Source organism: Hemicordylus capensis, chromosome 6 (assembly GCF_027244095.1).
Source record: "Hemicordylus capensis ecotype Gifberg chromosome 6, rHemCap1.1.pri, whole genome shotgun sequence".
Taxonomy (NCBI): Eukaryota; Metazoa; Chordata; class Lepidosauria; order Squamata; family Cordylidae; genus Hemicordylus; species Hemicordylus capensis.
Genome location: NC_069662.1, coordinates 82,285,624 through 82,297,903, shown reverse-complemented (window position 1 = coordinate 82,297,903; position 12,280 = coordinate 82,285,624). Strand labels below are relative to the sequence as shown.

Below are 12,280 nucleotides of genomic sequence, written 5' to 3'. Positions count from 1 at the left end.
CAAACTCTGCAGCCTATCCATGTGTAAGCTGATAAGGGGTTTGAACCACAGACTCTAACACCAGGGCTCCAGTATCTTACTCTGCACCACCTAAGCGGCTGTCTGTCAAAGGGAAATACCCGCATGAAGATTGCTGCTCTGTAGCACCACCCAGAGAATGGCCAGGAAAGTGTAGTCCAGCTCATCAACCCAGCCAGACCAGGTAATCTGGAAAGCCATAGGTGCACTGCTTTAATGGACTACAGCACTCAAGGCTAGCTTTAATTTTTCATAAATCAGGGACTTTAATTATACCAAAAATATGTATTAAAAATATGTGGCGGAGCTGTTCCCATCAGGGAACTGAATTAGATCTCTCTGCTTGTATGAACTGAAGATCATTTTCATCAATTCATAGCCTATGCTGCAGTGCATATATTAAAAAGATTAAACAAAATGTATTGGAGTAGTTAGTTCTTCCTTTGTTGATAAGAAGTTGCCTTAAGGGAAAGGAGAATAATGAATGCCAAAAAAGAAGAAAAATCTATCCTAAAAGATTACATATTAATTGTAAGCTGCTGAGAAGTAAAAGCATAAGAATTTTTGCGTTTCCTTAAAGTTTTGCCTAACATGAAGTACATTCTTAATTCCAGACATTCTGATTCATGCAACAAAGCATGGAATTCTTATTTTAACTCCCCCCCTTTCCACTTTAGACAATAACTCTGAGTTAATCTTCTCTATCCGGAGTCCAATACCAGTAAAGTGCTTAAAAGGATTATGGAGATTACGGCAAAGGCAGATTAGGCCTCTGAAATTTCACTTCTTGCTGCATCTGCAGTGATTAATGAGGAGCAAATGAGTTATTTCCCTGATAAATTGTGGATTAAATGTAGTGGACAAGTTATTGCTACTTGGATTGCCCAGATAACCATGTACGGCTCGTACACACAAAATACTGTCTGAGCCCAGTGAAATGTATGGAGGCTGCATTGGTCTGTGAATTGCATGCTTTCCTTTAAAGAAGAAGAAGAAGCAGGACCGTCAACAAAATGCAATGCCTCCCATCCTAAAGGCATCGCCTTGTTCAGGGCACCAAACAGCCTAGAACAGGAGTCTAGTAGTGTCCTTCAGTCCATGTGTATAGGTGTGTGTGGTGTCTGGGCATTTGGGGAGGGAAGGATGGAAGAGCTCCTCTTTTCTCTCCCACTACCATTGCTGTGTTATATAGTGTTAGAGTGTTAGGGTTTAGGGGCTGAGGTTTTGTCTTCCTTTTGTTATATAGTGGGGTCAGGCAGTTTTGAAGAGTGGGAAAAGGAAAAGGTGTCCTTTCCCCTCTCTGTCCTCCTAAAACATTCCTGCATAGTGCAGTGGGCAGTGAAACTGTCCTATTCCAGTATGATTTTGCTTAGATCTGCCAGTGCTAATGGCTTTAAACTGTTTTATATTTTCTTATTTATTTATTTATTTATTGTAATTGTAATTGTAATTGTAATTGTAATTGTATTTACGGTCATTAGACCAAACAGATTTATTTATTTATTTATTTGAATAATTATGATTATTGTATAATGTCTTAATGTCTTAATATTGTAATGGCGATACCTCTAATTTCTGCTATATTGCTTTGAATTATTAGCCACCTTCAATACAATTCTATTGTAGAAGAGCAGAATATATACACTGTAAAGGAAAGGAAAGGTTGTGTCCTTGAGTCGGTGTCAACTCCTGGCGACCACAGAACCATGTGGTTTTCTTGGTAGGATGCAGGAGGGGTTTACCATTGCCTTCTCCTGTGCAGTATGAGATGATGCCTTTCAGCACGTTCTTATATCACTGCTGCCGGATATAGGAGTTTCCCATATTCTGGGAAACACACCAGCTGGGATTCGAACCAACAGCCTCTTGTTCCTAGGCAGGTTGCTTCCCCGCTGCACCATTAGGTGGCTGTATTCATAGTAGCAATAAATAATTATTGAGTAAAATAATAGAAATGATAATAAATAAGGAGGGGAGATTTTTAACCTCCAGTTATGCAGCCTCTCCAACCAAATCCACTCACCAGAATACTTATTATAAGCTCTGAGCAGACAAATGACTGCCCTGTTTCCCCTCTTTCCATTTTCCTTTTTAACTAAGGGTTGGTTCAGATGAACAGCAGCCCATAGCAGCCCCTACATGTGATAACATTGGGGCAGTGGCGCAAATGCACCCATCCTGACATCACTCAAGGACACGCTGACGTGACCTCAGCAGGTCCATTAATCATGTGTGAGGAATGATAATCCAAATCACCCCTCTAAAGGCACTACAAAACTGTGTTTAAAGGCCGTGATGAAAGTGGAAATTGATGCAGTGGTTGCTGCTATTAAACAGAAATGGAAAAGCTCCCTACAACATTAAAAAGCGAAATAGTCAGAAATCCCTATGTATTTCTGAGTGTGTTGCCAATGTTGCAAGGTACGGGGTGGAAATCTAGAGTCCACCAGGTGGGTGGAGGGGATCCAACCCAGGGAGTGACACTCAGAGGATTCAGGAGGCTCCATCTTTGGGAGCTTTGGGTGACTAGGTCCTGGACTGGAGCCCTAGAGTTCTTAGGTCCCGTCAGGGATTCCTCAGTTAGAAGAGCTAAACTGGCAGTCAAGGTGCCTGAAAGCTATCTTGCCCAGCCTTCCACTGCAATAGGTAGCTGCAGGAGAGTATTGGATGTGTTCCAGGTTACAGTTCTGGAAAGACAACAGTGAGTCTCAACAGGCCAGACATGTGCCTTTCAGTCACTGTGTGTGCACCCTAGAACATGCTCTAAAATGCACTAGGTTCCGTGACATGCACACAAGGGTTCATCAGCCAACTTGATCAATATAGAAAGAATTTCTTGAGGTAGGATGTTGGGAAATTGCTGTTGGGAAGGTTCATTGATATTATAGTTCTCCGAGGCCAAGCCTCCCTGAACCAAGGTAGCATGGTGAGCTGACACCCGCCTGGGATGTACAGAGTGCACCAATGTACTCACATCCTCATCTACCTACTTCCATCTTTTGCTTGGTGGTTGCTGCTGCTCCTATCGTCACTGCTGTTATTGCCATCATTGCTAATGCTATTGCCACTCTTCCTCCCCCCACCATGTATCTTGCCCCCTGCCTTTTGAAAAGTCAGAGGGTACGGAATGGAGTGGAAGAAAGTGTGGACTCTTTCAGACTTTCTACTTCATTCTCCCAATTTTAGAATTAAGCCTAATTACATTGCAATCTAGGGATAGTCAGTTATTAACTACAATGTGGAATGGATCAGCTCCATTATGCTATGATAAGCATAGTAGGATATTATGCTATTGTAAGCATTTGGCTTTTTATAAAGGCAGCTTGTTCCTACGGTATCTCTGTTTGCAACAGTGATTGATTAATGTGTCCATAAATGTGTCTATAAAAAGCATCACTCTTCTTTGTCTTTCAGAAAAATGTGATGAGCCATTGGTCTCAGGCCTAGCACCTTCCTCCTTCAGCAGTTCATCATCCTTGCCGTCTATATCAAATGGCTACGCGCCAGGGTTTGCAAAGCTCAACAAAAGAGGGGGTAAGAGACTCTTTCTTGCATGTGTCTTATATATGTGTCAACTGCAAAATGTTGGCATAATGTTGGCACTCTAAAAAATGGACAAGAGTTTTGGGAGTCTTAGAAACCATTGAAGATGGATCAACAGCACAGGCTGGTATTCGTTGCTATTTTGAACCCCATGAAGCCTCTCCAGCTGTTGTGGTCCAGGCCTGATTTGTATACTAAATATGCTCATTAGCTAGCATACAAAATTAGGCCTGTCTCATCAGTGTCACCAAGTGACCAAGTTCTTTTATATAGTGACCATGTAGGATCTGGGCGCAAGGAAGAAAGAAGATCAAACCAACCCTAAATGATTCAATGGGCTTTATTGAGTATAGAAGAATAACAACATCAATCTAGCTGAGCAGAAAGCAGAACATTCTATCAATATTACTAACAGTATTTCAACCCTAGCCAGCAACAATATTCACCCAGTGTTCCTAACTAACATATGTGTGTGTATTAAATCTTCCTAGAGCCTAATATAATTCAGATATAGACGGAAAAGGGGTGGTGGTAAGGAAGGCTGAGGACTGGCATAGGTTGGGGATATCAGGAATTAGTAGAGGGTGGAGAGAAGGAGAAGGAAGGGGAAAGGATGGAGGGATCCAAGGCTTGTGGGGTGGCATATTACTAGGATCAGAGGCTTGAGAATGGTGGATCTTTCAGCTGAAGGAGATAGGCTTTGGCTGGGAACAGCAACTTGGGAGCGGTGGTCTGGCTTCTGGTGGTCAAGCAGACAGTTTGCTCAGAGCAAGGCAGAGAGTGAAGGTACCATGGCTGGGGAAGTCTAGACTTCTCACTGTGCAGTGGAAGTCACAGACAGCTCCTGTCCATGGACAGAGTTCCTGCTTGTTGCCCCGCGGCTTAGCAGCAAACTCTGGGATTGCTTGTGAGCAGATCTTGCTTGTAGGCACAAGATTGCGTGTAGGCACAAGACTGCCTGTAGGCAAGAGACTGCTAGTTCTCTGTCCAGTAAGCCTTATTCTTTATAGTTATATCTTCCTTTGATCTCCCATCATCTTTCCTGGGTCCCAAAAAGTGACAACTTGCTGTTACCTTCTGGATAATGCCTTTCAATTATTCAGGATATTGGCCAGTCCAGAGAGATCTTAATCTCATCTTCTGTTAGCTGCTAGCTTGAGGAGGGGACATTGCCCAAGGCAAATCTGCATCTCTGAGTTGCAAATGGGCCCCTTCTCTTGTCCCAGATTTGCTAGCCTGATTCCATGAGGTGTAAAGGTGTTAGTAAAGTAAGAATTAAAGTCTATAGATGTTTTCTTTGTGTGCATTTACCTATGTTGAATTTCTATAGAGAGAAATTGAGTATAGCAGAGCAATCATTGACAAAGATTAACATTGACTTCTTGCAACAGGAAAGGGGAGATCAGCCCCTGGCCTCTTTCACAGACATTTTCTGATAGTGAGTTACATTTTAGCATATTGATTAGCTCAGGCCTAGCCCTTGTGTTTCTGTGAGTGCCCATTTCACAATACAATGCTGGATTGCTTCTTCCTTCACAAAGCAGTTGAGATCTGGGTGTCAGTTCACCCTGAGTCCAGGCATTTAATTGAACTCTTAATATAAAATGAAATCAGACACAGGCCTGAATTCCATATACTTCTGGGCCGGTACCTCTGGATCTAAGGTTGGGGTACATGTGTCCCAACACAGCCCCATGCTTGGTGGGACACTATGTCCCCTTGAGGGCACTTGTCAAACAACAAAGTACACATTGTGTAAGTAAGAGGAACATACATTTTTTAAAAAACCCACCTGCTAGGCATACTATCATTCAAAGTACTGGAACATAGAGTGAGGCGATTCTCATGATCGCCAAGGGTGGGCTGGGAAAGTGCGGGGAAAAGCTTCCCCCCAGATGAACAAACCATCCATTGTTGGCACACCTCCCACACACCCATTGTCAGCAGCTCTGATCCTTGTAGCTCCGTGAGACACAGAGCAGAGTGAAGGGATCCAGAGCTGGCATTTGTTCCGGACTCCGGATATCCCACAGTGCTCGACATGCAACTGAGTTGCATTGGGGATTCCCCCATCAGATGGGTGCCCTATCAGCCTGAGGAGACACATAATACTTGGTAGCCGGGGTAAGGATGCAAGTGCATCCTTAGCCTCTGCTAATACGTAGCTGGATTCCTTAAGAGTGTTAGGCAGGCTGGGAGCAGAGGGATCCCGCTGCTTCTCACAACCAGCCTAATCCCGGCTGAGCTGCCCCAGGCTGTGTTAGGCTGGTCGTGAGAACAGCCTCAGAATATACAATATTTTATTTATTTATTTATTTACATTTTATATCCCGCTCTTCCTCTCAGGAGCCCAGAGCAGTGTACTACATACTTAAGTTTTCTCCTCACAACAAACCTGTGAAGTAGGTTAGGCTGAGAGAGAAGTGACTGGCCCAGAGTCACTCAGCAGGTATCATGGCTGAATGGGGATTTGAACTCAGGTCTCCCCGGTCCTAGTCCGGCACTCTAACCACTATACCACACTGGCTGTTTGAATATGACTATCACTCACAAGCAGTATCAGAAAGACAAAGACATAAGGGATGGAGAGTATCTTTATGTATAGAACACATCCCCCTGCCGATCCCTATTAGTTTGGGTTGGGCCACCCCTCATCAGGGGTGGCAAGCAGATCTTGCCCATCTTGCAACAGTCTCTCCAAGTGTAGCAATTTGTGTTTCCCACCAGAATGAATGGCAATGAATGATTTATTTAAAGAAGAAGAAAGTTAAGGGGTACATTGGATGATTGGGAGATATCACAGCCAACATCTGGGGGAACATTGAGCCCTCTTTCAAAAATTCCCCAGATGGCAACCTCACTTCTTTATCCCAGGATCCATTTGTTGGACATGTTAGAGTGTGACAGAGTATTAGGAACTGACTTTTATACAGAGAGATATTAAAGATTGGAAATTGGATGGTGGCTTATCTCTTAATATTAGGGGAAGATCATAGATCGGTGTTAGAGTACCTCCTTTCCATGCAAAAGGTCCCAGGTTCAATCCTTGGCATGTTCAGATAGGAATGGGAAAGACTCCTATCTGAAACTGTAGACAGCCACTGCCAGCAGGGTAGTTAGTGCTGAGCTAGATGGATCAGTGGTCTGACTTGGTATAGGACAGCTTCGTATGTTCATATTGTCACACTGATTACCACAAGTTTGTAAATAGCTGGGCACTTGTGACATGAAAAAGCTGGCAACATTCAACCAGCCAATTGAACTTCTTTCATAAATAGGTGTTTATTTTTTTTCCTTTTAGGTCAACCATGTCCCATAAATAAACAATGTACCCATGAGTGAGGAGGATCACTAGTAACTTTGGTGGCTTTATTTGCCAGATTGGATTAACACAACCATTTGTCAGCCATCTGGCAGTCACCTCATAAAGGATTGAGTGTGCTCTGGGTTCACCAAGGCTCAAAACAAGCCATTTGATGCAGTCAATCCATTTTCCTTTCTACTCTTTAGAGGAAATGCATCACTAACAATGCCTGTCAGCAATTGGACAACTTTGTGATTGTTACATGGATTGCCTCTCTACATGAAAGGTTTTCTATTTATAGAGTAAATAAACAATTGCAAGGTTATAGCAACTGAAGCAAAGGTAAATCACCCTGACAGTCCCCTGCCTTTCTGTTGTGGCTCATCTTTACAGAGTATGAAAAGATATGGCTATCCCCAGAGATGGCATGTGTTATAATCCAGTGCAATTGAACTAACAAGGAAAAGGGTAGCAAGTGAGGAAACATGTAGGCCACCTTCAGTTGTAATATCAAACCGTGGGTCCAATGGACCCGTGGGTCCATTCCCCCCTCCCCCTTCTCTCCTGTCCAAATTTGGACATTCAGGAGAGTTCCGTATCTGCACTCTTGCTGACTGCAAAAAGGAGGGGAATGGCTGCCTGGGCTTACTTCTTTACTGAAGGACAGTCCCGGAAGCCAATAACAGACGGAATGAGGGATGAGCTTCCTCCTTCAACTCCGATTGAAAAGCAACCAGACTGCATTCCTAGCATTTGGACGTAACTCTGGCACCACAGAACTGGAAGTCCAGGCAGCAGACCTCACTACAAACTGAAGGTACAAATCTTGGTTCAGGGAGGGAAACCGTGGGTCCATTTTGAAGCGAAACTGCAGTTGCCCCCATTCAAACTTACTGAGAATGAAACCAGAGGTCCCTTCACCTCCAGTTCCGTGTTACATGTGAATGCAGCCATAGTTTCTTCAGGGAGTTGCTGCAATAGCACCACGGTTGACTGTAGCTGGACACTCCCCCTCCCCATCTCATTATCATCTCTCGTCAAGGTTTTGTAGTATTCTTATCCCATCTTCTGGGTTCATTTTAGAATCAGCACATGAGGCAAGCCTTTCTGAGAGTGTGTCCCCAGGCCTAGGCATTCTGCTCCCAGCCTACATGCTAAGAGGCTTACAACACAGCAAGGGGAATGTGTTGTGAGCAGTCTGTGCATTGTCACATGCCTCAGTTGCTGCAAGTGAGCACTGCAATCTCTAATTTCCCATACCAGAAGCCTTGGCACATAAGCAGAGAATGCTACTTTAGCTAGGCCCCTGCTAAAGTTTGAGTGGAAGGGAATAGATCCATTCCTGTCTGCACCCAAATACTTTAGAGCAGAACAAAGTGAATCTGCTTAAACCTTTTTCTAGTTTAACTAGAACAAGGAATAAGTACCCAGCAATTCCTGCAACCCAAGTTATGCTGTCTTTAGCAAAGGAAGAGTTTCTCTTGTGAGGCGGTGGGGGGGGGGGGAATGCTCAGTACAGATTTACAACCAAATCATTTCATGGTAGCAGGTGCTCACCAGAAAGTTCATATTGCTAACCATTTGTAAATGAACAGAAGGAAATTCCCTGAGAATGCAGGGAATTTGATAAATCATACATTATGATGTTCATTTTACATTATGATGTTCACAGTACCTGTGGAATTTTTTTTTAAAAAAAAGATCTGAAAATAGTTTGGTAATTTCCTAACCAAATTACATGTCAAATGCCTTTTGTTGCTATTATCTTGACCCCAAAATAAGAAATGAAGAAGACCACAAAAAAAGAAACTCTTCATTCAAGAGACAGAACACAGTAGGGTGTGTTTTTCCCCCACCCCACTGAGAACCTTTGGTCTTTGTTTAAAGCTCTTGTTCCCTTATAATAATCCTTAGTACCACTGATGAAGAGTTGTCATACTGAAAAGGCGTTAGGCATGATAATTAATAGTTGAGCTGCATTTGTAAATAAACCATGCCATTTTCTTCGGCACCTTTTGAGGTTCACCTTGTGGGGAATTTTTGCTCTGCAACTGGCAATGCCCCCTTTTTTAGCACAATGGTGCCTAATCCCTCACCTAGCCTGGCATGACTCTGTCCCCACAAACCCCTAACCTTGTCAGACTAACGTTGATAAGGAAGTCACATTCTCAGCGGAGTTTTGCTCTTCCCTAACCTGCTAAAATGTTTTGCTTAAAGCACAATTTGAAAGCAAATCTGCAGAGTCTCCTTGGATGAAATTTACAATACATTTTAATGAAAGCAAATTGATAAAACTTCTCAGTGGGTTCCCACACATTTTTAGTAATGTCAGCAAACTCATGAGTAATGCTGACAGCTGGTTAATCTGGCTGTCCACAATGCTGTTATCAGGATCTTTTTAATTCCAGATATGGAATTATTAGCTAATACAAGCAGCTGCCCAAATCTCTTCTTCCTCTTTTCCCGGTGACACAAAGTAAGGCAAAATGTGTGTCAGCTAGTTATCACAATGTGGGTTTCCCTACCTCCACAACAAGAAATCAATTAAGCAGTGTGTAGGGTGGAGCAGGTTGCAGTGCAATGACATCACCTGATGGGGTTTGCTTCAGCAAATATTATAAGAGGGAGAACAGAAGGAGATGTGGTTCTTCTGTTTTTTGTGATGACCATACTTATGCTGTAATGTGTACTTTCAGCCGTACATAAATGTTTCTTAGAACAACCTAATTTTAGTGGCTAACATGCCACGCAAGGGAACACAGTTCCACAACACGATGCCCATTGGAAATAATGGGTGTCACATTGGGCAACTGAATTCACAGAGCTTTATGCTGCTGCTCTGCAGCACAGTCCTATTGGCAGTGTTTACATGCACATGGGACACAGGTGGTGCTCCAGCTGAGCCGCTCATGTTCCTTTGTGCGGTATGACATCCAGTTACAATAAGACTTGCACTGGATCCTGATAAATAATCTGTTCATGAAGGGACAAAACCTTTTTTTTTGGTGGGAGCCCAACGTGTGCACATGCACAGGCTACTTCCGCTTCCTTCTGGTCCGAGGAGAGGACGGGGTGGCAGGGAGATGTGCTGCCGCCTCGCCAGACTGGTTTTTTAGCAAGCGACGGTGGGGGAAACGTGGCAGGGGAAGGGGGTAAGTGCACCCTTCCTCGCCCTTAATGTTATCCCCCCTTGCCTTCAAACCTTTGAACTGCCCAGTGTTCAGACCTTTTTGGAGGCCCATAAAAGGGCCTCCGAACAGATTCGTGCACGTCACTAATAAAGATGGCTTGTTTAGAACTCTATTCTGGAGGCACAAAGCATACAAATTATTATTATTGAACATGGTTAATAAACAGTGTCGCAGCCTTTCTTTTCAGTTTATTCAGCCAGATGATTTGTATCTTGTATCATTTCAGTTTCCCCCAAACCTTCATTATATGATAACAATTTTCCATTTAATGATGCATACGTTTCTAAATACCTACTGATTAGAAGCAAGTTTTTGCAGGTACGTTTCATACCCATTTCATGTACCTGCAGGAGTTTGACAGTAATATCTATATGCATGGATCAAGTCTTCAAATATGTGATACGGTTTTATACTACAGGGCATATAAAATGCAAACTCCATTGATGTCTGCCTCTCACAAAGGGAATGCTCTCAAGATCACAACATGGATAAGTTAGCCCTTAACATTAAGCACAATTTCACTCTTACAGCAATAGTTATAAATAGTGGATTTGCCTCACACCAAAGAAAATACAAGGCCAGTCTCCAACCTCCCATGATTAGGTAAGATGATTGAGAGGGTGGTGGCTGACCAGATCCAAGCAGTCTTGGAGGAAACTGATTATCTAGACCCATTTCAAACTGGCTTTATGGTCGGCTATGGGGTTGAAAGGGCCTTGGTCAGCTTGATGACCTTTGCCAGGGAATTGACAGAGGGAGTGTGACTCTGTTGTTTCTTTTGGATCTCTCAGCAGCTTTTGATACCATTGACTATAGTATCCTTCCGGGTTGCCTGAGGGAGTTGGGGGTAGGAGGCACTGAGGTGGGTCTCACGATCCAAGAGACCTGCCTGGGGAGGGTGAGCGGGGCGGCAGCCCTGGGCAGCCGGATCGGCCACCCACACAACTGCCAGCTCCGTGATGGGGGCTGGGAGGATTGGGGGCCGTGCAGCCCCTGGAAGCTCCAGTATGCCCTGCGCAAGCGCGCAGGGCATACTGGAGAGACCCCCAAGCCGGGAGGCTGATTTTAAGCCTCCCAGCCAGGGGGATCTACTCATGAGTAGCCATAGCGTGGAGCTGCAGTACGGCTACTCATGATTTTAAAATCTGGGTTTGTGGAGCGCTCGCTCTGCAAACCCAGTTTAAGGGGAGGGCTAGTTTGGCGGGTTAGCTGCCAGGAAGCCACTGGGCTTGCCTGCAAGCTTGAACTATTGGGCAAAACTGGGCTAGGCTCCCCTAGCCCGATTTTGCCTGATCGTGGGGATAGCCCCACTGTTTTACAGTGGTTCCGCTCCTATGTCTTGGGTGAGGTCATCAGGCGATTTGGTGCTGGGTGTTCTCAATATGCTGATGACACCCAAGTCTATTTCTCCTTGTCATCGATATCAGGAAATGACATTAGCCCCTTAAATTCCTGCCAGTAATGGGCTGGATGAGGGATAATAAACTGAAGCTGAATCTAAGTAAGATGGAGATACTCATTGTTGAGGGTCATAATCTGCAAGATGGGATAGAACTTCCTATTATGGATGAGGTTACACTCCCTCGGATAGAACAGGTTCATAGCTTGGGAGTGCTCTTGGGCCCAAGTCTCACCTGGTTGTGGCTGTGGCTAGGAGCACCTTTTATCAGCTGCAATTGATTCAACAACTCCACCCATTCCTTGAGGAAAATGACCTGCAAACAGTGGTACACCAGCTGGTAACCTCCAGGTTGGACTACTGCAATGCACTCTGTTAGGGCTGCCTTTGAACATAGTTCAGGAACTTCAGTCAGTCCAAACTATGACAGCCTGATTGAGATATCCCAGAGAGACCACATTATGCCTGTTCTTAAACAGTTGACACAGCTGCCAAAATGTTTTCAGGTAGAGTACAAAGTGCTGGTTATTACCTATAAAGCCCTGAATGGCTTAGGTCCGGGTTACCTGAGAATGTGCCTTTCTCTATAAGATCCTCACTACTCATTAAGATAATCAGAGGGGTCTATCTTCAGGTGCCACCAGTTGATCTAGTGGTGACCTGGGATAGGGTCTTCTCCGTTGTCACGCCTGGGTTGTGGAATGCACTCTCCATGGATATGGGGATTATCTTCCTTGGAGACTTTCAGGAGAGCTTTAAAGACCCATCTTTTTAGCCTGGCTTTTAATGATATCTAGTTTTAATTTTAATTTTAATCTAGTTTTT

The 12,280-nt window shown here is 44.0% G+C and overlaps 1 protein-coding gene across 1 annotated transcript in view; it reads left to right on the top strand.

The window, feature by feature from the left end:
- Positions 1-12,280, top strand: part of CNTNAP2 (contactin associated protein 2) — a 1,803,519-nt gene that overhangs the window by 546,703 nt on the left and 1,244,536 nt on the right. The window contains exon 2 of the mRNA XM_053266196.1: positions 3,433-3,552. Coding sequence (XP_053122171.1) covers positions 3,433-3,552 — 120 coding nt within the window. The remainder of the gene's footprint in view (positions 1-3,432; positions 3,553-12,280) is intronic.